This window comes from Notolabrus celidotus, chromosome 8, assembly GCF_009762535.1.
Source record: "Notolabrus celidotus isolate fNotCel1 chromosome 8, fNotCel1.pri, whole genome shotgun sequence".
Lineage (NCBI taxonomy): Eukaryota > Metazoa > Chordata > Actinopteri > Labriformes > Labridae > Notolabrus > Notolabrus celidotus.
The window spans coordinates 22426800-22453974 of record NC_048279.1 but is presented as its reverse complement, the minus strand read 5'-3'; the positions used below and the strand labels follow the sequence as shown (position 1 = coordinate 22453974).

At 40.4% G+C, this 27175-nt stretch overlaps 1 protein-coding gene across 2 annotated transcripts; it reads right to left on the bottom strand.

Moving 5' to 3' along the window:
• Window positions 1-930: 930 nt before the first annotated feature.
• On the bottom strand, window positions 931-27051 carry lnx2b (ligand of numb-protein X 2b). Of its 2 annotated transcripts, none has more exons than XM_034689898.1 (10): window positions 26739-27051; window positions 17193-17758; window positions 15729-15922; window positions 12799-12998; window positions 9597-10016; window positions 6438-6578; window positions 5129-5303; window positions 3273-3516; window positions 2619-2777; window positions 931-2516 (listed from the first exon to the last, which is right to left on the bottom strand). In XM_034689898.1, exons 2-10 carry the CDS (start codon window positions 17597-17599, stop codon window positions 2381-2383), a joined length of 2076 nt encoding a protein of 691 aa, XP_034545789.1. In that variant the 5' UTR covers window positions 17600-17758; window positions 26739-27051; the 3' UTR covers window positions 931-2380. The 2 variants fall into 2 exon arrangements, with proteins under 2 accessions (XP_034545789.1, XP_034545790.1); XM_034689899.1 differs by having other exon boundaries at window positions 26863-27051.
• Window positions 27052-27175: the final 124 nt, after the last annotated feature.

Below are 27175 nucleotides of genomic sequence, written 5' to 3'. Positions count from 1 at the left end.
TACATTGGTTTTCCTTGGAAATTAATAAGCACAACAGAGATGGTTGCAATTGACAGCAGTCACAGGACACTGATATGAAACAGTTTTTGTATATTGAGGTACTACTGTTCACCTTAAGAGCTCAGATCTCATTTGTCAATCTAATACAACCAACTAGATTGAGTCGGTGGCCTGCACATGAGCTGTTTCTTGTGATTAACTCTTAATCGAATATTTTTTGGAGACAAATTCCTTCACATACTGAACTATCGAACAAAAACTACATATTACCGTTGCTTTAAAGACCTAGACCATAAAAACATAAGAAAACACAAAACATAAAAAAACAGCATCCATTTTTTTTCTTTGTACTAGTTGCACTGGTCGTGTGTGTGTGTGTGTGTGTGTGTGTATTTTAATCAGTATGTAAGTTCTGCATTGGTGTGCTTCACATACAGATACACACATACTTAAACCATACACCAATCCAGAGTGGTTTCCTTGGACTAAAATCAGATTAAGATGTCAAAAAAACATGTTGGTCACCTTTAATTTAGTGAGAATAAATAATAACAGTGAGTGTTTTATATGGATACGATTGTTTTTGAGTGTGTAAAACTGGTCAAATACTGTTACACATCAGCAAAGAGCCTTCTGTCACAACTTTACTCTACACAGTTTCTGTCCACTAGGGGTCACACTGAGCCATGAACACACTGCACAGTTTACTGGACACTTCTCACTCCTGTTAATGACTTAATTTACTTACACCCATGTTCAATGACAGGTTGGTTATATATCAGAAGCTGTTTCACAAATATTTCCAGATGCAATGTTAAAACTGGAATCAACAGCAGCCGGTGAAGCCAAGTAATAGTTCTTCAGCCTTCATACTTTAAGCAACAACGCCATAGTGCAGTTTACAAGCCATAATAACAGAGGAGCAGCAGGATTTATTATAGGACTTTATTGTACATAATGAATCAGTGGACAGCCTAATATATGTACTATCTACTGTATTTATATAATCCAATAACTCTCATATCAATAATGGTACAAGAAAGGCCACTGGGAATGTGTCGACAGAAAAGAACAAGTACTCAAATGAATCAGAACAAGGCCATTCTCCTTTCAAACGACTATAAACAGTTCATGATGAGGGAAAACAAAGAGAGGAAAGACATGTTAATACAGTGGTAATTTAAGGCAAGTGTACATTCTGATTTGTCCTTCAATATCTACAGGGACCCACTTAAAGTCTTTGAGCATGAGCCGCTAAGTCATTACAAAATAAATACAGAGCTCTGGTTCAATGGACATGTGGCGAGCAATGAATCAAAAGCTGTTCAAAATACGAACAAGACTTTGATTTAAAACCAAACATTCATCACACTTTCTTCTTCATTCCAGCTCACAGTTTCAAACAATGTTTTTAATTTGCCCAAGCTTTGTTCTAATAAGCCCATTGTATGTATGGAAAGCGAATAGGGACAAACTGGGACCAAAACTGTTTCCGACCAATGTTATTCTGTTATGGTTAGCTTTGCAGGTTTGTTGTTAAGTTAAGAAGAACGATTTCACTGATGATTTTCCTGGCATGGATATGACTGGACCTCACACATTTCAGCCCCTTGAAACAGAAGACTGAAAGCACAGGACTATAGCTAACTGTAGGTCTTTTCTTTGGCTTTTTAATAACCTCCATATCAACTGTTGCAGTTCATTTTATTATTATCCTTTAAATTTCCATCACAGCTTTATCATCCTGTTGCAAGTTCCTGGGGTAAATTGTAAATTACAGTTGATGATATGATCATTTAAGAGGTGATAAAAGTTGCAGGACAGGAGGATTTTTCTGTCCTCGGTATCACTCTGTGCAGCCACTGATGTATGTAGTAATCTAGAATTCTTCATAACAGCTTTCGCACGCACTTCGCTTCTTCTTTGGGGGCCATTTATTGTGAATAACTAGAATCAAACCACAACTAGCTACTAACTGATAACAGGATTATCTAACAGGGAAACAAAACATATATAAAGTATTCAATGAGGGATGAAAAGGTGTTTCATTAAGTAACCGTCCTTCCAGTTTATCCTTAGGATACAACTCATTGATTGTCATTTTTGCCCCCTGATTAAGTTGTTCCTCAAGTTGTGCTATCGTCTGCTGTTTGAGTGTGTGAGGACACCAAAACAAACAGGTACCTGCTGAGAGTCAAATCCATTGTACACATGGTGGCTCTTAAGTACACACATCATCTGTGTTACATAACTGAACAAACAACTGAACAATAAAGTGTTACACATGCAAGGGTCAGTGAGTCAGAACAGGGTAGGGATCTGTGTGACTGTATGTGACATGAAGAGAGGAAAGTGAATGGACTTATGTGTGACTGTTCTGCTACACCAGACTGCCGGGCCAGGACACCACAGTGAGTGTGACTTTGTTCTTCTGCAGTTTAAGCATGGGGATGAGAGACGAGTTGTTCATTCCCACTGTTGTGGCTCCGTTCACGGCTACGATCTCATCACCGCACCTGCAGAGAACCACGGAGTGTTAATGTGGAGTCTGCAGAGTGAGTGACAACAGCGTGCAGCAGCAGCTGATAGTGTCATATGGGGTTTAAGAATAGACTTACTTAAGGCGTCCGTCAAAGTGAGCAGGTGTACCAGGCACAATGGTTTTGATGAAAAAGGGCTGCTGGCCGTGGCTCTCTTCGTAGCCGCCCACGATGCTGAAGCCCCAGCTCTCGTTGTTGGTCTTCTGCAGGACAATGTCACGGCACCAGTGCATGTGACTGAAACAGCAAGTGAGAAGTCAGAGGTTAAGCTTTCACATCACTTTCTCAGGTTTAAGTCCTTCTGTATATTACATAACGCTGTTGTGAAGGAGCGGGTCCACCCTGGGTTTAGCAGAATCAAATCTATTTACTGCCTTAAGACTCATGTTTGTTAAAGGTGTCAAAGTAAGGCATATGCTTCCTGACATAGTGTGCGTTAGTTTACACCTGAAACTGTATGTCAAACAAAACGAAGCACCTTGCTGCATATATATTCCTAATTTCCCTCTTTTTTAAAAACATGTATGTGCAATTTTGTACCGTTCAATTGTAATTGGTTTGATTATGGTTGTGGCTGTTACTCTCCAGGATGTGCAGTTTTCTTTTTTCTGTTTTTGGTTTGTTTGTTGTGTTTCTTTGCTCCAAAAAGTGAAAAAAAAACTAAAAATAGAAACTCTTAACCTACGAGATCAGAATTCAGGTGATCTGTGGGATTAAGAAGCAGCTTTCTACCTCGGTAATCCCAGCCAGCGAGTCCACAGCGGCGTCCAGTTGAGGGCGTCGTCTCGTGGGTCGTCTAGAGAGTCCATCTCGTCTTTGTTGGCATTCTCGATGTCCTCGTCTGAGTCCTCAGAGAGGGTCTGGATGACACGAAGCACCACCTGGGACTGAGCTGTCTGAGCCTTCAGCACTGAGACTGCCTCGTTGTAGGTCAGCTGGGTCAGATCAACACCATTTATGCTCAGCAGAATGTCTCCTGTAGAAACACAAGCATCGTTTCCAGTTATCTACCAAATCACTCACACTTTGGCAAACAGCCTTCATCCTTCAGTTGGCTGGGTTGCAACCTTTTGCAAAAGCTGCATGTGTACACGCATCACACTGCAGACGTTGAAGAGTTTTTACGTTCTGGAGGCTGTGATGGGAAAAAGACTGAGATAGAAAAAAGTTTTGGGGATAAAAAAGAAGACTGCATTTCAGTCTGAGACAGAGGGCTGGGCTGCAACCTGAGCAAGAAGAAATGTTTCTAAATTTAACTGGCTTTATGTTGACTTACTTCAATGCTGAGGTAAAATGTTTAAACAGCTCCACCAGAAATAAAAAAGTCTGAGTAAAGCCACTGTGTTCACTCACGTCCTCTATGTTTAAGTGTCTTTGAGCCACACTTTGTGACCCTGAATAGAAACAAGTGAAAAGAGTAATGTCCTTTTCCTGTCCAGCCTGTGGTTACACTGTCATAGATATGCAAACTGGACAGCAGGAACTCTTTATTGCACTTAACGTTGGTGTAAAGGACTGACTAAAAGATTGAATGTGACTTACTGACCCCAATTTGAAAACACTCCTAGTGACTCCTTTGCACAAATGTTCATTTAGCAACAACTAGAGCTGGGATGACCAAAATTCACAGAATACTTTAAGATAATAACATCAGGTAATTGAATCATTAAACTTCAAATAGTCACAAGTTATGATACCATACAAGAAAGATATCGGTTTGTAATCGTGCCAGATTATTGCAATTTAAAATCCTTCCCCTGCCTGCAGATCTCTCCCAGTCAAAGACATAAAATGAATCCCCAACTCTCACCTCTGTGTTTAAAATCTAAGATTTCAGTTGGGACCTACAAGCATTGTGTCTGGTTCTGTCCTAAAATTCAAGCATATTGGGTTGACATTTTGCAAGATATGGAAAAAATTCTTGATGTGACTTTGTGCATGAATCCTGCCTCTCTGCTCCTGGGTTATCCATGTCAAGATGCTAATGTTGGTACCTGCTCTGGCAGACTGTATAATATTATTACATAATGCTGCCAGGAAGAATATATTCTTGTCATGGATAAGTGAAAAACCACCTTCTAAGGCTAACTGGCACAAGAAAATCTTTGAGTGCTTTCCTGTTGAGTACTTAACTTGTTTGCTTTACTCCAAAAAAGGACAATTCATTCAAATATGGACCCCGTATCTCCGCTTCTCAAACTCTACTGTGGCTTCGACTCTTGAAAGTATTATGCTTGACTAACTCTGGACGCTGCCCTCATTTTGGGAGGAAAGGGGGAAGAAAACCCCAATACTTAAAATCGTACGCTTTTGTTTTGGTCTCATATCTGTATAAATAAATATATATATGAATGTGTGTATATATATATATATTTTTTTCTTTATTATTTATGATGGATGTGCAGACCAATGTTGTGCAAGCTTTTTTGTTACTGTTATTTGTGGAAAAGAAAAGAAAAAAACAATAAATACATTTTGCAAAATAGTCACAAGTTGTGGCCAAAGCAACACATTGCAGAGCCTAAAACTTCAAGTAACCCTGACTTGCTCACAGTCAGGATCATAGATCACCAGCTGCTGTTTCATACCTTTTTTAATGGTGCCATCTCGGTGCAGGCAGCCGACGGGCTGCACACTCGTGATGTACACAGGCAAGCGGCTGCGACAATCTCTCCCCCCAGCGATAGTGATGCCCAGTGACAGTCGAGGCTCCTTCTTCAAGCTCACTGTCTTCTCCTGGCTGGAGAACCCACCTGGAGGATCCTGCATGAATAATGAGACAAATGAATACAATGCATTAGTAAACGTATCGATTAATACTGAAGTGTGTGTTAAATAGAAAGTAGTTTTTAATTCAGAATGTCGTGTTTTATGAATTCATCAGGGGTATCATTGTTTGATTAATCATTCTTTGTGTGACATGACATGCATGAAGTCTGTCCAGCCCATTAACTCCAGCTTTTTCAGAGTCCTCTGACTTAATGGATTGCTCTCACTGAGCCATTGTAGAAACAAATGTGAAACATTTGAGAAGGGGCTGAGAGGTAAGAGTAGAGGGAACGTGTGAGGATCCACACTCAGCTCTCGTAGTGGAAAAGATGTGTGGAAAATGACAGCTTCATTCAGCCTCCTTGTTTCTCTCCTGCCTCTGTAAACCATCAGAAGGGGAAGCTCGGGGGAAGGTGGGGGTTCTTCCTCCCCCCCAGCAGGGACCCCATCCCCCCCAGCGAGACGAAAAGGCTCAACTCTGCAGGCGAAAGCTAACTGTTACCGGCTTTGATCCTCTGCCACGCAAAGAAACAGCCAAAAAAACAACAAGACAGTGGCCCCGTAGCAGCAGAGTGAGCACCACCCCAGGCCTTTTGATCAGGACAGAGGAGGCTTTCATCTCCGCTCACCGACGCAGGTGTCTGCTCTCAAAGCTTCTCACCCCCGACTAAGGGGGTGCTATTCTTTCTACTGCCAGTGTATGGTACAGCTGAGTGTGACTGACAAAGGAGCGATCAGCACAATTACACTGTGTAAACACAAACATGTAAGGTTTGTAAGATAGTGCGAGCCACACTGTAGTTAGGGGTGTAAAAGAGGAAGTCAGAGGTCCAGCAGAAAACAGCTGGCAAGGGCCAAAAGATATGTAGATACACAATAATTATACACTTTAGCTTGGTTTGATATGTGGTGTGTGTTATTTTGATGATTGATAAAAAGATCCCTTAAAATGAACATTATTTTATTAAATATGTGAAATGTTGTGAAAACCCAAAATAAAAAATGTCGACAGGGGCGTTTCTCTTCAATTGAAACTCCATTTTTTAAATTACAGATTTAGTGATGCACACTGAGCAGTACTGTTGTATGACGGTGCCAGTACTGGTTTAAATGTGAGCGGTGCCTGACCTTCATGAAGGTGGACTGTCTCTTGAAGTACTGTGGCTCAGGCCTCCTGGCTGCCCTGCCGTGTCCTTCCCTGCTGCTTCCTCCTTCCTCCTGTGACTCTGCGGGTCTCATCACCACAAAGTTCACACGCACCTCACTCGCCTAGATGCACAAAAACAGGAGTCTAATTTAAGAACAAGTACATGTACAACAACCCACTATGAAATACATGAGCACAGGTTTATGCTTTGAGGCTCATATTTTGAATCATGTAGGTTAAATGCAACACTTTCAGTTAAACTTCTCTTTGAGTTTTCATATTGATTTGCCATCCCTCTGGCAGCTTTTGGTTCGAGTAAATCTTGCCTGAGATAAAAATCTTTAATATGTAACACACTTAGACAGCTCCTTTCTAACCTTCTAGCAATGGGACCTATGAAAATACTATCACTTTCAATCTAGAGCATAACATCCAGACAGAACTTAGCAAATATCCATGACATGTTGTTTGACTATTCAAGATCCCCTGAGGATGTTTTAGTGAATTTGGTGACTTATTTACATGTAACTTGTCTACTGGTGCCACAGGCCAAAAGATGTCATTATAAAAAATAAAAAAAATGAATGCTGTGAATTATTTCATAACCTAGATCACCATCTTATATATTCCTATTATTCACTTGCAAGTCTTTAGGAACTTTTAAACTTACTTTGTAAATGTTGGTCATTAAAGCATGCAGCCTTTTGCCTCAAAAGTCTGCCTTGTTAGAGCATTACGTGCTTGAGCAAGATCCCACCAACTGACAGTGAAAACCAAACACTAAGAAGTGGAACAATAGTGTTCGTGAGTCAATTTGACCTGGGGCATATTCAATTATCCATAAGTGTTAGAACCCAAAAAATATCCCAATACACATTTTTTTAAACCTAATTTTTAACTACAGTCATGGCCAAAAGTTTTGAGAATGACACAACTATTAATTTTCACAAAGTCTGCTGTTTCAGTTTTTATAATGGCAATTTGCATATACTCCAGAATGTTAAGAGGACTGATCAGCTCAACTGCAATTCATTGCAAAGTCCCTCTTTGCCTTGAAAATGAACTTTATCACCAAAAACACATTTCCACTGCATTTCAGCCCTGCCACTAAAGGATCAGCTAACATCATTTCAATGACACACAGGTGTCACACACATTAACACAGGTGTGGGTGTTGATGAGGACAAGGCTGGTGATCAATCTGTCATGATTGAGTGACTGGACACTTTAAAAGGAAGATGGTGCATGACACCATTGTTCCTCATCTGTTAGCCATGGTTACCTGCAAGGAAACACGTGCAGCCATCATTGCATTGCACAAAAAGGGCCTAACAGGGAAGTTTATAGCAGCGAGTAAGATTGCACCTCAGTCAACCGTCTATCGAATTATCAAGAACTTCAAGGAGAGAGGTTCAATTGTTGCCAAACAGGCTCCAGGGCGCCCCAGAAAGTCCAGCAAGCGCCTGGACCGTCTCCTGAAGGTGTTACAGCTGCGGGATCGGGCCACCACCAGTGCAGAGCTTGCTCAGGAATGGCAGCAGGCAGGTGTGAGTGCATCTGCACGCACAGTGAGGCGAAGACTTTTGGAGGAAGGCCTGGTGTCAAGGAGGGCAGCAAAGAAGCCACTTCTCTCCAGTAAAAACATCAGGGACAGACTGATATTCTGCAGAAGGTACAGGGACTGGACTGCTGAGGACTGGGGTAAAGTCATTTTCTCTGATGAATCCCCTTTCCGATTGTTTGGGGCATCTGGAGGAAGGCTTGTTCGGAGAAGACGAGGTGAGCGCTACCATCGGTCCTGTCTCTTGCCAACAGTGAAGCATCCTGAGACCATTCATGTGTGGGGTTGCTTTTCGGTCAAGGGAGTGGGCTCTCTCACAATCTTGCCTAAAAACACAGCCATGAATAAAGAATGGTACCAGAACGTCCTCCGAGAGCAACTTCTCCCAACCATCCAAGGGCAGTTTGGTGATGAAGAATGCCTTTTCCAACATGATGGAGCACCTTGCCATAAAGCAAAAGTCATAACAAAATGGCTCGGGGAACAAAACATTAAGATTTTGGGCCCTTGGCCAGGAAACTCCCCAGATCTTAATCCCATTGAGAACTTGTGGTCAATCCTCAAGAGGCGGGTGGACAATCAAAAACCCACAAATTCTGACAAACTCCAAGCATTGATTATGCAAGAATGGACTGCCATCAGTCAGGATTTGGTCCAGAAGTTGATTGACAGCAACCCAGGGAGAATTGCAGAGGTTTTGAAAAAGAAGGGTCAACACTGCAAATATTGACTTATTGCATGAATTCTGTGTAATTCTCAATAAAAGCTTTTGATACTTATGAAATGCTTCTAATTGTATTTCATTATACCATAGAAACATCTGACAAAAACACCTAAAAACCCTGAAGCAGCAGACTTTGTGAAAATGTAATATTTGTGTCATTCTCAAAACTTTTGGCCATGACTGTACATTACTAACCATTTAAATCAATATTTGGTGCAATAGTGTTCTGTAATTCTCACAGATCATGGTTTAATGAGGATAACTCACTCGTTTTCTATGAAAATGCTTGTTAAAACTTTTTGTAATGTACATTGGAAAGGCCTAAATATAAATACAATAGTTTTACATGACATAGATTGTTTTATTTTATTTTCAATTAAAAAAATAATAATTATGAAGTGATGTTGATAAATAAACACGAGACACCTCTTCTGTCACATGCTGCCCTGATTTTTAAGGCTGTTTTTTGCTGGTTTGAAGGCATATATTGCCTAAAATGTGAAATGAACCTTTTGATTATATATTTTGATTTCACCTATTAAGCCAAGCAAAGACGTTTTGAAAAAATTGTTTTAACATCTATTTTTTAAGACTTTTAAACTTTTAAAAGGGTTAATTTGACCCACAACATAACAGGAGGGTTAAAGACCTTAAACTAGTCCATGTTAACAACTACTTAATCACAATGAAACTTAAAAACGTATAAACAATCATAATGTTTAATATGTTATGTCAAAATGAAGTGGTAGCCTCAAAGGAAGGATCTTATGGCATGTGTTGTGCATGCTTTGGAAATGGTTAGTGATCAGTCTTCTGTTAATGCACTTAAATCCCATCTTTGCTCCTTCAATATACCTGTATGATCTGTGCAGCGCTCTCAGGTGTACCGTGCCTCAGGTCGTGTCCGTTAATGGCCAACACTTTGTCGTTGTTTCTCAGTTTTCCATCTTTGGCCGCTAATCCTCCGGACAGCAAGTCCAGGATAAAAACCCCGCTCTCATCTGATTTGCGAATGAGTTTGATGCCGAGTGGCTCGGTGCGCTGACTCTTCATAAGCGTCACCTGCAGCACCGTGCCAGGGTTATGATTGGAGGTAGTGTTGCCATGGGGACCGTGAGTGGGCTGGGAGGCAGAAGAGGGAGGGTGGTGATCAGGCCGAGGATCTCTTGATTTGAAACCTTTCTCCTGCATGACAGTGAGCCGCAGGAGGGAAGGCTGCCGCAGCACTGCGATAGCCCGGGCGTGAGGGACTGAAGCCAGACTGATATCATTCACCTGGAGACATGACATCACAGGGAGAGGAGACGACACAGTCAGCAGCCAAACACAAAAAACATGACAGGATGAAGCTGCAAACTCTGAGACATGAAGAAAACTATGATAAAAACTGCAGTTCTCAAATGAAAACTTGAGGCTTGCTCATTAAGACAGTCCATCAATCCACACATAGACCACCATGTCAAGTAGTCCAAACTTTACAGCAGATCAACATGTTCTCAGCCTGGTCCTATGTGCAACAACTGTACAGGAGAATATTTTTATAACTCACCGGTCTGAATAAAACCAGTGTAATGAATAATTAAACACGGTAAGGTGACAGGTAGGGTGCCGCTAGCCGTCTTCCAGGCCTCACTTCAGCTCATTCTAGGCACTGAACTTGATTCCTCTCTGTGTTGGGGTTGTTTGGAGAACTTTTTAATACAGATATCAGAAAAATAATATGGCTATGGTATGAACACACAATCTAGCTGGTGACATGTCAGGGGTCACCATACCTGGACATAAATTGTATCGTTGTATAACTTTGATGACACTGCCTTTGTTAACTTCACTCAAGTTGTGATCTCATGTCTAACTACGGTCACTTAAAACAAATAAGATTGCAACCTCTAAGCTTTTAAAACCAGTCCACATGCCATTTAGTTAAGTCACAATGTAAGTCCTTTTTAGTACAGCTAATTGGTATTACACACTGTTAATGAATGCTGTCAGTTTACAATGTTTGTGTGAAGCAGAACAGAGAGGTGAAGTAATGTAGTAATTGTAAAGACGGGTGTGTAAGAGTCCTCTAAAGGCTAAACATGGACATGATGTTGCTCAAATTAAAAGCTCTGTTATATATTAACAGCCCGTGAGGGAAAACATTAGGACATAGTAGCCCCTTTTCTAACTTTTGTCTTTCTCTTTGTATTTAATTGTATTAAAAAGCAATACAGCCACCCCGTACCCCCTTTTTTTTTTTGCATTTATGTATTTATTTTAATTTTCTTTAATATGTGTACATATAAATATAAATGTGCCTATGTGCATAATTATGAATTGTATATATCGGTATGTGTATGGTATGATATGTCTCTCTCATTAGATGAGTTGCTATGTTCACTGTTTTCCGCAGTAAATAATCCGTCAAATTTATGTTTTTTGTCTGAATTTGTTTTGTCTGTTTTTTTGTTGTTGTTGTTTGTTGTTGTTGTTTGTTTGTTCTTCTCTGTCTTTTGTTTTGTTTTATTTTATTTTATTTTATTTTATTTTATTTTATTTTATTTTATTTTTATTGTATTGTCATTATTTGTGTTACTTTATTTGAATGTTTGTAAAACGAATACATTTCAAATCATAAAAAAAGAAAAGCTCTGTTATAAATATGTGACATATGATAAATCTGACTTCCACATCATGTCTGTATTCCTTTATTTTTCTCCCACATTTAGAACAAATATGGAGCAACTGGAGCTGTCAAAATGATAAGAGCCTGACAACTCTGAATTGAATATGGGCTTTTACAAAAATCAATGAATCGATTCAATGAATGGAGAAAGATTGAGTTTCAAGATCTTAGTGATGCAATGTTTACTCATCTTTACAATCTCTCTTTCCATCTGCCAGCTTTCTAAACTGAAGCTTATGTTTCACATCCTGAAGGCAGATTACTGTCTGCTACATCATTATTTTAATTCCAGGTTTTGGGGTGATTGGCTTTAGAGGAAGAGATACATTTTGGAAGGAGGATCAGGACACGAGGATGAGATATTAGAGAAGCTTGGTTTACAACTGGACCACATTACAGAGGAACAAGATCTACCAAAGCCAAAAAGAAAGAGGGAAAACCACAGATTAAAATCTTTGATTATTCATATTCAACTCTTTTTCACCATTCTTCTCTGTGGAAACTAAAACAAGATAATACATATGGGATACCCAGAAGGGAAAGTTGGTTGGCTGCAAATGAAACACTAATCCTGACTCAGATTAGTTTATAACACCTTTAACCTTTCTGATGTATTTTTCATATACAGTACGTGACACTACAGAAGCCATAACCAGCTCGCAAAATGGAAATTATTATTATTATTATTTTAATTAATTTAGATTTTAGACTTTTTTCAAACACTTGATGATGAGTGCAGGGTTTTCATTGTTGTTTATAATTAATGCTGGAAAAAACCCAAACAAAAATGATTACTTCAGGCTCTGCTCTGGGATGTTTTCATTTAATTTTTTACATATTTTGGATGTTTAATGTGCCAAACTATGGATCAATTTCCAGCACAAATCTTTGTCAGATGAATTGACACGGACTTCAAAAATGAAAACAGCCATAAGTACCGCGAAAACTCATTATCACGGACAGAGTACTTTTTACAGTCTCATACAACCTCTGGTTATATAATTCTTTCAAAAGATCGGATTACGTTTTGGAGCAGAGCTTGTTTGAACATTGAACTTCTCAAACAGGAAAGCAGTGTTGTCAGTCAATCAGTAACAACACCAGGTAAAGTTGTTTTCACCGACATGACGTGTGTGGCCTCTGACTTTTAACCACGCCTCATTACCATGGAGCTAAAACTTGTTTATCCTGAATGCCTACTTTCTCTGATCCCCTGCAGCACAACGCCGTGTTTACAACACCGTGAGAACGCAATGACAGTGTTTATGCAAAAATATGTTAAACTTATATGTCATGATACGCCATGAAGGCACTAGAAATGAAGACTACATCCCCCCAAGCACTTTCAGTGTTTGGGGGGGACAGTGTTAGTTCATGAGTCTCTCTCACCTCTAAGATATGGTCGCCTGGGGCCAGTCTGCCATCCCGAGCTGCGAGTGAGTCCCTGACAATCTCCTGGATGACAATGTTACCCAGCGGTGTGTCTTTCCCACCCACGATGCGGAGGCCCAGCTCCTCGTCAGGCTCCTCTCTGAACAGCTCCACCACATTGGCCTCAGCGACCAGACTGGACCGGAGGGGGGTGTTGTCTGGAGGGAAGAGAAATGGAGGAACAAGTGGTATAAATATGGTTGTATATCTGGTTTGTAAAGAAAATACCCACTCCTTAGCTCTTGTTTGAGTTCTACATGCAGATTATTTAATAAACACACAGTTAGGGATGCACCGATCCTACTTTTTAGGTCCTGATAACGATACCTGGGCTTTGGTATCTGCCAATACCGATACTAGCCGATCCGATCCTGTGATTGATATAACAATCTTTATTCCTTAATGTGAGGATAGAATCATGCATTGGCAACTTCAGGCTTTTCTGACTTGATGGTGAACTGTACCTGGGTTCCAAGTGCTCAACCAGAGGCTGGAAATTTCAAGGATCTGGAACAATTAAATCCAATAACCTGTCCGTTTTTTCACACTATGAATCCATTAATAGAAGGGTTCTTGCTTCTTTGCAGTACGCTACAGCTGACGTAACCTTCTTCCTTTGGGCTTCCATTATATTTTTCAGCGCGACTGCCATCCATTGAAACATTAGCACTGCACAGTTTCCGGCGGAGTTGATAAAAGAAGATTGACATACATCTAAACTGCGGAGCATCTTTAGTTATCCTCCATCATGCTCCACCGGGCAAAAATGCACAGACTGGCAGGCGCTGATGACGTAGGAGACACACATGGCTATTCTAAACACAGAAAAGCATAGAACTTAGATGAATAGATCTGCCATATGGATTGGCACTATGGATCGACCCCTTATCACCGGTATCCGATCTAGCTTTTTGAGGCCGATCTAGCTGATATCCGATACCATGATTGGATTGGTGCATCCCTGCATACGGTATTTCACAAGATTATAGAATTTATAACCCGGCAGTCTCCAGGATGAGGTCGTGGAACGGTAAAATGATGATTTAAAATGTCAAAAATTAATTTCTAGAACACTGCAAGACAAGCAACACATATATACTGTGCTGTCTTTCACTTTATAATATAAAGTGCTCATTTGAAAACTTATAAGGAGCAAATTCTCTTTGTTTATTAGATTGTTTGGACAAAACAAAAGCATAAACCCTGATTGTAAAAAAATAAGTACATGCCAAGCGGCAACATTTTGTTTAAAAATATGAGTCCAATGCGGAAGTGTTAAAAACTGCAGTTCATCAAGGATCCGCTTGAGGCTGGCTCCGGAAGTACCGGAAACCACATACACACCAATTCAAAAAAGAGGATCTTTACAGCAGAAATAATCTACATGTGCATTATGTAATTTAAATAACTACATTTTCTTTAAATGTGTCAATTTTTTTTAACCAGATGCAAAGAAACACATTTTAATCTCTTCAGAATAAAGAGTAAGAAACATTATTCTATGAATATCCTGACATACACCTTTGGATGTGCTTCATGTAACACAACACTGTGTCAAACAATAACCTGTTCTTGAACTTGAGGTGGAAATAGTTTGGACAGTAAACAGAGAATAGGGTGCAGATAAGAAACAGAAGCAGAGTTGACCTAAACTTCTTAGAGACCGAATAAAATAGAACACGTTCTTACGGCAGACTGAGTATTTAAGACAAGAACTGGTCCACAGCTACAAAGAAATCAAACAATTATTTACACACAACAGCTGACTCATGCAGCCTTGCAACCAGACTTTTACTTCCACTAGATCTACAGTAGACGCCTGAGTTCAGCTGAGTGCAGAGACAGTGTAATCTTGATGAGTCAACACACAACACGAGTCATGTGTTTATAACAAAATATTAGCTCCACAATAAATAAATGTAAGACTTTGAAGTATATTTCTAAGTTTTTTACCTCTTTTAAAAACACACCAGTGATGAACTTTGTGAAATACAGATAATGATGATAAGAATGTACAGCGCTCTGAGAACAATGATGAGCAGTTGTCTGCCGGCTATGCGTCAGAGGTCTACAGTCCACGTTCCTGTAAGGGTTTTCCCAGTGACGAGATGGTTAGTTGAAACATCTGGGAGACGGTACATGTTCCTACAGTTTGTGATGATTCAGCTGACAGACTCAGAATAAAGAACCTTAAGGCCAAAAACATCAGCACTTTGAGTCTGTGCGTTGTTACAACCATCTACACTGATGGTGGGTGGGCATGGAGATTTATGGTTTTATGCAATCACCTGTGTGAGGAAACTTTTTGTGCCTGAAGCATCTATAAACAGTACTCAGAGTCCCTGCATGTATGACTGAGCCCCTACAACAGGAAATAATGTCCTGATGAGTTGTGATTTCAATTACATTAGCGTGTGTGGGGGTAAGAAAAATAAAACAGAAAAGCTAATGTGTTTGTGATGTCTTATTTGCAGAGAAAACAGATGGGTGAGAGCGACTCTTTGGTAAAAAGAGAGCTCAGTTTCTAAAGCTGCAGTAGCTCACGGGACGATCTATTCAGTTTCATTCTATGTCCACTGAAGGACTGTACTTTGTTAGGTGTGTTGAGAAACCTCCCAGTGATAGTCAAGCAACAAAAAACAACACAAAACATTCTTGAGGTTTTTGTTCTGGATGAACAACACCCAATTTTTCTTACACCAGGATTTTGCCGCCTGATTAATGTGTTACACTGCACATTAGATTTTAGACTTTATCACATCAAAGAAAGATTCCCGTTTCAGTTGGATACACAACTAATAGCTAAACACTGTTTTTAGATTGAAAAGTCAAATCAGTGCTTCTCTAGACATAATGGTTGTATTTGGTGTGAGAAACTGACTCCATACCTTCTTCACTTTCTTCATAGGCAGGATTTATCAGACCAGGCTCCGGCTGATCTCTGCTGGGATTTCGGGACTGTGTTGCTGAATGTTTGGCCTCTCCAGACAACTCCCCCTCACCCTTACGCCCCTTTAGCTCATTCCACGAGGGCCTCTTCCTCTTCTCTGCTTCCTCCCTCAGCCTTCTAAAAACAGGACATCTGAGGAAAGACAGGAGCACAGAGGACAGCACATATGAGCGTGTTTATGATGACATGGAAAGAGATGCTCAGAAAGAATAGAAAGATAAGGGATGTTTTGAGAAGGAAAAAGGTGGGAAGCCTTTTTTTTTGGTTGGTTTACAGGGTTCAGAGAAGAATCACAATGCAGTTTAGTGGACATTTTCTCTGCATTGCAGGGTGTCTGGTTGACAGAGGTTCAGTCTGATTAAGTCAGTAACAGTGCTGGAGCTGCTGCTTGGTCCTCTTGCCTGAACTTTGTCTCCTCTTTGTTTGCACAGTGAGGCTGCAGCAGGATAATCTGCCTCCCACAACTGGCTGTGTCATGGCTGGCCAGCAGGATGATAAGCACCTCAATGTCCATGTAAAAAACAAGACCATTTGCACCTCAATAATTACAAGTGTGTGTTCATTGTTACTAGAAATAAACCCCACAGTTCCACGAACATAAACACACTCTTAGGAGGAGCACTCTATTCTTAAAGCAGCTCATTTACATTCCTGAGAAATAGTCAGAATTGTTTTGTTCTGACTAAACTCACTTTAAGTCCAGTTACACCTATGCAGGGTCATGTATTGTACACGTGTTGGTATAGGTGTGGTTCCTTTTACAACATTTTAGAGTAACTTCTCATTTTTGTGAAGAGTTTGAAGAAGATACCACATGTATTAAAGTTACTAGCCAGCTGTGAGTGGTCAGTTTCACATATTACAAATTAAAAACAAAACATGATCTTTAAAGATGCTAAAAAACATCACAGCTTTGTTGGATTGGTTTTCAGTGACTATCACAGTTTGTTTTCTTTCGTAGTTGTGTTGCTGTGGATTATTATTCAGTGCTCACTGTCATCCATCACCTCACTACTACACTCCAACTCTTCAGGCATATTCTGAGTTATCCCTGGCATGTCTTGGTCTCCATATGAACCCTTGCCTTCATTCCTTTGAATCCCTTTTAAAATCCTTCCACTGTCTCTTGACAAATTGATGAAATCCACAACTACAGCTATCCTGCTGCACTGTTTCCCCTGCTCTTACATCATACGTGCTCTGCCTTCAAAGTCAGTCTGTTACAAGTGAAGATCTCTGCATTGTACTTTGTTTAAAAGAAGCAACTTGACATGGGATTCTGTTAAACAGTGTGGCTGCAATGTTACGTGAAAACCTCATATTTTAAGGGGACATAGCCAGCTAGAGGCCTTGCATTATTGCCTTCTGAACCTGCCAGCCAGCATACCATTCAGAGTCCTACCTGTTATGCAGGTGAGGCTGCAGCTCACAGCGCTGCATCTGGTGCTGACACTCTGAAGAGTGGGGGCACATCACAGTCAGCTTGTCCAGCAGGTTCCTGACCAGCAGGCTGGAGGGCCGGCATTGATGCAGCTGCAGCCGCTGGCGGTCCACAGGGCAGAAGTCCTGCTCTTTCAAGAAGTTGCTCAGACAGTGAAAGCAGTACGTGTGTCCACAAGGGGTGTCCATAGGTTTGAGGAGCGGCTGCAGACAGATGTGGCAAACCAGTTCATCGTCCACATCGTCCTGGTACTCGTACAGGTGGCTCTCCTGGCCATCGTGTTGCTGACCGCACTCCTTACATACCCGAGCCCATGACAGGCCAGCAGTGCAACTACTGCCGGCGACTTTGGTTTCAGTTGTAGCCATTGGCTGAGGAAGCTCAGTCCAAATTATGTAGAGAGATCTGTGTCCTCCTATCTCCTCAAAAACTGCATCTGCATCCAAAGCTAAAATCCATTTACACTGTGAAGGTGGCACGATGATCCAGTTTGAAAAATGTTATCTCCAAGTCTTCATTTTGATTTTCTGTTGAGAGAGGAAAAACACAGTCAGGACTCCTGCACAAGTTGGACTATTTCTACTCATACCAGCCAGCTCTACAGGAAATGACAAATCCACAGAGCAGCAGCAATATGGCAGCAAGCCGCAGCTGCTTCCTCTCAGCTAGTTTCCTGAGGGACAAAAGGAATTCTCATCTCAGCTAAAAGTCACCATGCTGCACACTGAGAGGGGCTAAACTCTGTGAAATGAGGCACGAGAAAACGGACTTAAGTCAAACCCCTGCTAATGGGGAGGAACAAAGACATGGCACTGCACGAGAATAAGAGTTTTGAATGAACTGGGCAGAAATACAACCCCCATCACTAATGACCCCGAGCACCCAATCGGCAGTAGTCTCCATCCCTTTGTGCAGCTGCTAATCTCCTTTAATTCCTTCTCATAGGAGAGCGCTGATTAGAAACACATTCCTTCTAAAATGTTTTTCCAGGTACTCCACATATCTGAATAAACACATAAAATAAACTGACATAAGTTACAACTAATACATTGATTTAGAGCTTTTAAAAGCTAGCTCATAAGATAAAAACAACTGTTGTAGATGTCTGAAAAAGTAAAGGGTGAACATTTGTTATTTTCTCATCATGGTTAGGAGGAAAAGTGCCATAAAGCTGAAGATAATGGCTCAACCGATGAGACTTGAGCTCAAAACTGAAAAACATTTCAGGCATGAGGTAGGACAGAAATGCACAGCACAACTCCAAATTCCACGTTACAATGTACAGAAAAAACATTTTACGGGAAATTACTGCATGGGAAAATGAAAACATAACCCACCACAATAAACTCTCTACCTTCAGCTGCCTTCTCTCTATGACCTCAGTCCAGATTTCAGACACAAACATGTCTTTATCTTCTGTGTTACTGCCTTGAAGCGACTCACCCGAGATGATATCTTTGTTGTCAAGAGCCCAGTAGCTGCTGCACGCAAATACGAGACTCTAACCTCTCAGCTGCCTGAAGCCTGAATGAAACCAGAGCTCTGCCTCTCTAGCAGCACACCGTTAGAGTAGTGTATGTGTGTGTGCGTGTGTGTGTGTGTGTGTGGACATATTTGTGTGCATGAGCGTAGATGTGTATGGGCTCTGACTGCACCGGTGTGAGGAATGCAGGGGGGAATTGGTGTAACTAGGCAGAGTGAGAGGAAAGTGTTCCCTCTGCCTCTGTCAACACCAGTGTGTGTGTGTGTGTGTGTGTGTGTGTGTGTGTGTGTGTGTGTGTGTGTGTGTGTGTGTGTGTGTGTGTGTGTGTGTGTGTGTGTGTGTGTGTGTGTGTCTGCTGATGCTGCATTACCACAGGTAAAGTACTCTCAGTAGCTGAATGACTGATGGCAAACACACAAGAGCGACCACAAATATGTGTGCAAACATCTTTCCACATACATGCACAGTGGCTGAGGTCACACGGGCCCTTCTTTCAGTCTTTGTCTTTGCTTTGTACAATGATACCTCGTCCTGTAATGGATAGGGGTCATGGATCCTGTAGCACAGGAGAGGGACGCACAGTAGAAACCAGGCTGTGCTCCACTTATTTGGAAATCACATGACCCAGTTGAGCAATGTGAATTGAGAAATAAACATGCAGATACACATACATTATATACACTCTGCCGACACACTGAAATGAGCACAACGTAATTCCTTTGTATAAAAACCCACTGTTAAATTTTTAACTCATCTGTTAACAACTGTTTAGGTGTATTCTTTGCTATACGATAAAGGGATATACACTAGCTGGGAGTTGTGGCTCGCCACAGAGAGCACTCAGGTCTCACTGAGGTCTAGGAAGGAATGTCTTTTATTGGTCCACAGGTTCATAAAAAGGGATTTCTACTGGTTGGTTAGACATAGAGGCAAACAAATCCTTTAAATTCTACTTGAAAGCTGTGCTTTGACTATAGTGCTATGACTTGAAGCTGAACTAATACATCTTGTTGTTAAAAACTGTTTTTGCCAAATCAATTAAAAAACAATTTTTTTTTTTAGTTTTCACAAAGTATTGGTTTCCAGTTAAAGATATTAGTTTTATTTTATCGATTTAAGATTTCTGCTGGTATTACTTTGTATCATTTACTATGCTAGCTAAGAACATGTATTTGTCTCGTCCAGGAGAACAGCAAAAAGTCTCCAATAATCGCAGGCATTCTTTCATCCTGAACTGTCAGATCAGGTGGCCCTTGTCCTCCTCCAGTTTCCTTCATTTTTTCTGTTTTGCTCGTCCTTTTTTTTGCGTCCACTTTAATATTAAACCATTTTTTCGTAAACTGAGCCACGGTGCGAACCTCAGGAGACACAGTTGTAACAGCCTCAGTAAGAAACCCAGGCTCCCAGATGTCCTTATATGGATGAATTGGGAAGTTGTAGTATGCTGATTGCAGGTTGCGGGCACGCGCCTTGAATTTAGAATTACTCTGATTCACTAATATACGCAAGGTGGCGGGAACAAAATTGACTGGTACGCAAGTGTCATGAATCCGATGGTGATTTTGCATATGCACTTATTTTATGCGCAGAGTAAGAACATTTCTACGCATTTTTTAGTGAATGAGGCCCAATGATCCAAAATTTCTTGTAAATAGAGCGTACACTTACTCCAGCATCAGTGTTTCAGTCAGAGTTTCTTATAATTAGCTATGGTAGAGTTGACCCCATCTGTAGCAGTTGGAGGCTTTCTGAAGGGACTAATTTCCTAGTAGTTTGGATTGAAATTTAAATCCTGACTAATCAAACACTCTAGATGGTCAGAAAACATTCTGGCAACAATAAATACTGAGCACAATTTATTTAACAAAGATAAATGGGATCACAGCGCCAGATTGATCTGTCGAATGTGGCTAACTCTAGAAGAGCTAGCACCACCAGCCTCCAGTCCCCTTTGCATATTACCGTCTATGCCTGTGCTGGTTATATGATAGTTTAACAACACACAGCCTTTATGAAACTTTATTTCCATTTACTATATCAAACCACTGACAAAGTGCACCTTGCTGCGAAATGTCATCAGTGCTTGTTCACATACGGGTAGTAGAGCATTACCGTATTGTGGCTGTACCAAGCGGCAACCTCCGGTCTAAAAATATTGTCCAATGCGGAAGTGTTAAATGCTGCAGTTCATCAAGGATCCGCTTGAGGCTGTCTCTGGAAGTACCGGAAGTCACATACACATGAATGGGAAAAAGCCGATCTTTACAGCAGAAATAAACATGTTTACAGCCTGGTACAAAAGACGAAAGGAGTCTGAATAGCTCATTTCTCGATGTGCTCTCACTGTGAGGGGGGTGAATTTTTTTCTAACGTGGCAATTTCAAAGATATTGAGATTACAAGTCTTCCAATGAGAGGCACAGCTGACTGTGGGAACATTGTAGCTGTTGACTAGGAGGCTCAAACTCCGGGTCTTTACGTCACACTGGCTCGACAGAAGCAATATGGCTGCTGCCGACGATTGGCTTCAAAACAGCTCTTCAGAAACAGATGGGCTGTACTGAGGGCTAGTTGCTTTGGTTAATATCATGGACTGTATAAAATATGGACGTAGTATCCGTGACGCCACCCATCTGTTTCTGAAGCTCTGTTTTGAGGCCAATCGGCGGCAGCCATATTGCTGCTGTCGAGCGATTGTGACATAGAGAGGCGGGGTTTGAGCCTCCTAGCCAACAGCTACAGTGTTCCCGCCTGTCAGTCAAGTCAGCTGTACCTCTCATTGGAAGACTCATAATCTAAATATCTTCGAAATTGCCGCGTTAGAAAAAAATTCACCCCCCGTACAGTGTGTGCTGATCGAGAAATGAGGAATGTTTATTTCTGCTGTAAAGATCGTCTGTTTTGAGTTGGTGTGTATGTGGTTTCCTGTACTTCCGGAGCCAGCCTCAAGCTGATCCTCAATGAACTGCAGGTTTTAGCACTTCCGCATTGGATTCATATTTTTCGACCAGAGGTTGCCGATTGGTTTATATTGATCATTTATTTAACCGACTAGTAATTCTATTGGCAACTGACAAAGATGAAGATGTTAAATCGTTTATTCTTCCTTAGTTGATTCTTCTTTTCTACTTCTCTGGCTGGTGTCTCAACAAGGGGCAGAGCTGACCAGCATCCTCTGTGGGTAACACATTTAGTTACCTCCTACGACCCCACTCAAAAAAACAAAACTATCCCTTTAACATGCTGTTTGTATTCATTTTTAAGACACATTTTGGTTGTTTTGTACTTCTTTATAATCAAACATAGTGTTATTAACAATAATGTATATTGAGTTTTTTTAAATCAATATCATAAACCATTCATTGGTGAATGGCTTAAATGAAATACCATTATGCACCGGGTGAACATTTTTCCAAGGCGATGTCACGTGTTCATTACACCAGAGGTCAACCTCGAAGGAAGCTCCACAGTGACCCCTTGACCCTCCTGATTAATGTGTCTGAAGGTTACTGCTGGCACTGTAACTATCTTTCATCGTCTTCCATAACAACACTGACACAGCCATATATCTTTGTGTTTCTCAAGGACACACCAAAACATCAATAAAGGTGCTCGTCTTTCTCCCAATCCTCCACGTGAAATGGAGACGTGACAAAATATAGTTGTAGTAAAAGGTAAAAAATATATAGTGCAGAAAGGATTTGTCAATATAATAAGTCAATAAACAGATTGGTATTGGCAGTTTTTTTAAATGTGAGTCATGGTGCGTTATACAGAACGTTCTTAGTTCTCTGAATATTCAAAGCAGCTTTACACTACATTTCACATTAACCCATCCACACTACGTTCTGATGGCAGATGATGCCATGTAAATGGCTCATCAGTAACTAATCCATCATATGCATTCACATGCCTCTGGTCAAGCAATCGGGATCAATTTGGGGTTCAGTGCCTTGGACATTTTGGCATGGGACTTGCAGGAGCCGGGATCAAACCATCTTTCTGATTGAAAGACAACCCACTACCACCGAGCCACAGCCGCCAAACATACATCTATTTCTATCAATGCAAAATAGTTGACTATGATGAAATTAACTCTCAGTTTCATCTCTAAAATAAATAAAGCATTTTATTGGATTGTTGATCTGAGCAAATGGCCAATCAAAGGAGATTACCATGTGATTTGGGACACTTTCACTTTTTCAGACTAATCTGATCTGAACTCTGAATCTACAAAACAAAGAAGTTTTCTTTACATTTATCTACAATTCAAATGAAAGTCATCAAGTCTTGAGTTTCTTTATATAATCATTTATGTAGTATAAGTACAATTTCACAGATATGTAGTAAGACCAGACCTAAGCCTGCACTAGAGTTAGTTATTTCATCACAGAAATCCCATTATTTAACAAAGCACATCTGTTCAATACGACAAGGCTTAATGAGGAATGCTTATCCAAATCAAATGCCTCATGATCATGTGACAGTCTGAGCTTGTCTGTGGTCCTACAGTGTTCTCCAGTCTCCCAGAGGATTACCGGCAAAGTTGGCGACGTTCCTTCAAAGCTGAGCCGAATCACTCGCTTTGATGGTCCGTATGAGTGAGTCACATGTGCTGCCACACCCTCAGGTGAGGCAGCGTTAGACTCACAATATCTCCTGTACACGAGACAGGAGGTGTGTCATGTCTACCTTACACCAATGTCTGGTTTTACCAATAGAATTAATTAATACATTCTTGATCCACATGAAATGGAAAATGAATCAAGTTCCTAACCAGAAGTTGAATGAGTCTTAGTCATCAGTCTGAGTATGACATAGTGGAGTAAAGAGCTCGACACGTTTAAGTGTATACTTTTATGGCTGCATCAATTACACATTTCCTTTACCAGCTCCAGTCTCTTAACAGTGGAATACAAGCTATCCAAACACTGCTTGCACATTATGTAACTGCTATAGCAACAACATGCAAAGTCCTCCTGCTTTGAATATAATGGCCAAGATTTGCATTGCTCAATAATATCCAGGGAATAATAATTAACGCAAGCCTTCTGAGAGACTGTTCCCCCAAAGTATTCTATACTCCTCGTCTTCTTGGTTTATGCTATATTACAAACAAGTGAATTATAATCCCAAGCCTCACTACAAAGACAAACATGTGGTATGGTGCCAGTGTCATGCCTTCATGTCACACATCACAATTAAACTTACACTCACATGGCCTCTTATTACTGTACAACTCACTGCCTGCCCTACACATACCAAACAAACACCAACCATGGTGTTAACCTAACACCCTTTGTGTACAGTATGAGTGAAGAAGGTGACAGTAAGTTCATGAACAAAAGCCTTCAGCACATGTTCCTACATTGTACGTCACTCACTGATTCAACAGAAATTAGTGGCATTACTCAGCTAAAGTTTGATTGATCTCAAAATGGATAATGTCTAAAAATGGCTGCCTTGGATCTGGATATTTCAGCCTTCACATCGTCTCCCTTTGACTGCTGTATTTTTGCACCTCTGTTCTATAATTCAGCCTAAAGGCTTAAACTTTTTGTCTGTGTAGTTGCTTGCTGCAGCAACTGCAGACATGGCCTAAATACAAAAATACCTTCATCAAACAGAGGTACAAAAGTAGCTCTTTTGAAGACTAATCATTTGAAGTGACTGTGTAGCTGTAAATAACCACACTAAATTAGGCTAAATTTAGCATTCATGTCACTTTTTAATCTTGACCTGAGATAAAAGATTGACTTCAGTCCTTAGCTTCCAGTAACTCAAAGTGAAGGAATGAAACAATATAGCCATATTTATAAAGTTGAGTTCTGCGACAGTAGAGAAAATGTAACATCCATCCCGTTTAATCAGTATAAATTTGTACCCTACATTTTTGGCCTGAGGTTCCATTCCCCAACACTCACCCATCATGTTAGAAATCTTTAACAGCACTGACTGAGCAGAATTAATAGTGTTATATTTTTTCATTCAACTCAAATATCTATAAGGGTTTTTTCTTAAGTATAAATTAATGTTACAAATAATTACTCTAGATAAGTATTTCAACTGCTAAATGTTCACTTCAGCTAAAAACTAACTGTTTACCTAGAACTGTTTCCACCATGTAGCTGTTAGCTAACCTCACTCTTTTAACCGTTTAGCTTGCTATTACAAAACTTTGGCCACTACTTTGGTAAACCATTTCAACTTTGTAGCCATTATTTTAGCTAACGTTTTCAACCGTTCTGCATTTGCTTTGGTTTCTATCTCAAGCTTTAGCGATTAATGTCTGAAGGTTTATTAGCTAAAGCAATTTATATGGCTAACTTTATGCTGATTTGTTGTTACTTAAGTTAACTATTTCTGTAATTATAATTATTTTGAACTGTTTTGCCAGCAATTTAACTTTTTTTTTTATCATTTAGCAATTCATTTCCTTTTTCAACTGTTGAGCGATTATTGCAACATTTTCATCTGTTTTACCATTGATAATGAAGCTATCACTTTCGCTAACTAGTTTTACTGTTTATGTTACTTCTAGATGTGTATTTCAACACTTACTTAGCACTTTATTCAAACACTTTTAACCTTATCTTTAGAGTATGCTTATTATTTCAACTTTATACCCATTACTATGGCTTGACCTTTAACTTTAAAAACCCTTAGTTTGAGCATATTGTTTGAATTGTTACCTAAAACTTAAGCTAACACCTTCAATTATTTATCTTTGACTCTTGCTAACTATTTACACTAATTATTAATCCGTTTTGGCTCTCTGAGTAGACATACGACTTCAACAGAGGCAAACACTCCTATATGGTTGGTCACATTATCTAATAAATATACTGATCACATTTTGTTGGTTGAATCTTAAATCAGATCAGTAACCAGAATCTGAAGAAATAAAAAAATGTTTAGTTCTTAAAGCTGCTGTTGGTAGTCATAGAGTAAACAACTGTTCAGAGAGAGGGACTTTGAATGTCAACACTATCCCTCCCTACCTGATTTCCTCTAAACCCCCCAACACAGATCGGTTTGTGCAGTCATGATAGTGCCGGACTCATAACCAATCGGAGGACATAGTAGGGGCCGTCCCTTAACCAATCAGGACAGAGGATTGGAGATTAGCTATGATTGGTCCATCATAACGTGAACAAGAGGGATTAATAACATTGCTTTATACATAGGCATTGGAAAACACAGAGATTTTGCGATAGTGTCAAATTACTTTACTTATCGATAAGTACCGATGGGCATTATGACCTTTTCTCCAAACCCAGCAGAAAAAAGTAACATTTTTGACACCATTCCTACCAACAGCACCTTTAACTAATAAATAAACTGATCACATTTTGTTGGTTGAATCTTAAATCAGATATGTAACCAGAATCTGAAGAAATAAAAACATGTTTAGTTCTTAAATGTGGAAAAGGAGTGGGAGGAACAAGTATCACTGAACTTCATAGTTCTTGTTCATCTATTTCAAAATAGAAAAACTCTGTGTCAATCCAGTCATATTGTATCTTAGAGGAGCACTCCACTGTCACCGTTTGCACATTAAAAAGCTGCTCATCAACAGTAACAAGGGCATATGCAATCACTCCGCAGCCCTCCCTGGATGAGTGTGTTGTCACTGGGACCATAAATAACTCACTGCCCCCCCTCTTGTCAGTGTATGGCTGTTGGTTTGCTCCTAATGTGACAGATCCAAATGACAGAGGAGGTAATAAAAGTTGCGCTTCATATGTAGCAGTCACATGGACTCTAACATTATCATGGTTAGCACAGGCATCATGGCTTCACTTCAAGCAAAAAAAAAAAGACCTTCTGAGAAAGCGCTGCTGCACACCTTGAGCATGTAAACTCACTTTAATGTCACAGACTGGATATAAGCTCTCATACGTGTACATTTTCACCATCAAACGAAGGCTTGGTGCGAAGATAAAAGCCTGAAACAGCTTTGATTGTAGTCTGTTTACGCAAACGAGCATAATTTGCCCAAGTCGACACCGAAACTCGCCTTACCTGTGTGGAGGTTATTTTCCGGAAGCTGCTAACGTAGAGCTAGTGGCTAAAACAAAGAGACCCCTTGTGAAGTCAGAGAAAGACTAATTTGAAACAGCCTAGATCCTGGACACACCGTACACACCGCCGAGGTTTCTTCACATTTCTTTCTACCGCATTGCTGTCGTTGAATGATATCAGCCCGCTGTCCCAGGTGTAGTTCAACCCACAGGCGGAGGGCTGGGCGACTTTCCCAGTTTCGAGTTAGTACGCCAGGAGCCGTCCAACAGCACAGGAAGGAGAGCATGCAGGTGTACACAGTGTGCTGCACACACACACATACACACAGCACTGCCCTATGACAGTAGATATGTACAGAGGGGTGACACGTGGTGGTATAAGAGCACATCATATAGCCTGTCAGGCAATGCTTTTGTAGGCAGGGATGTTCATAATCT

What these genes read in the sequence shown, in the direction of transcription:
- lnx2b (XM_034689898.1), bottom strand. Translation starts at nt 17,599, where the DNA reads ATGGCTACAACTGAAACCAAAGTCGCCGGCAGTAGTTGCACTGCTGGC. An exon ending in CTATGAAGAAAGTGAAGAAG is followed by an intron (nt 12,999 to 15,728) that starts GTATGGAGTCAG and finishes TCTTCCCTCCAG; the next exon opens with ACAACACCCCCCTCCGGTCC. An exon ending in AGATGGCACCATTAAAAAAG is followed by an intron (nt 3,517 to 5,128) that starts GTATGAAACAGC and finishes GTGTTTCTACAG; the next exon opens with GAGACATTCTGCTGAGCATA.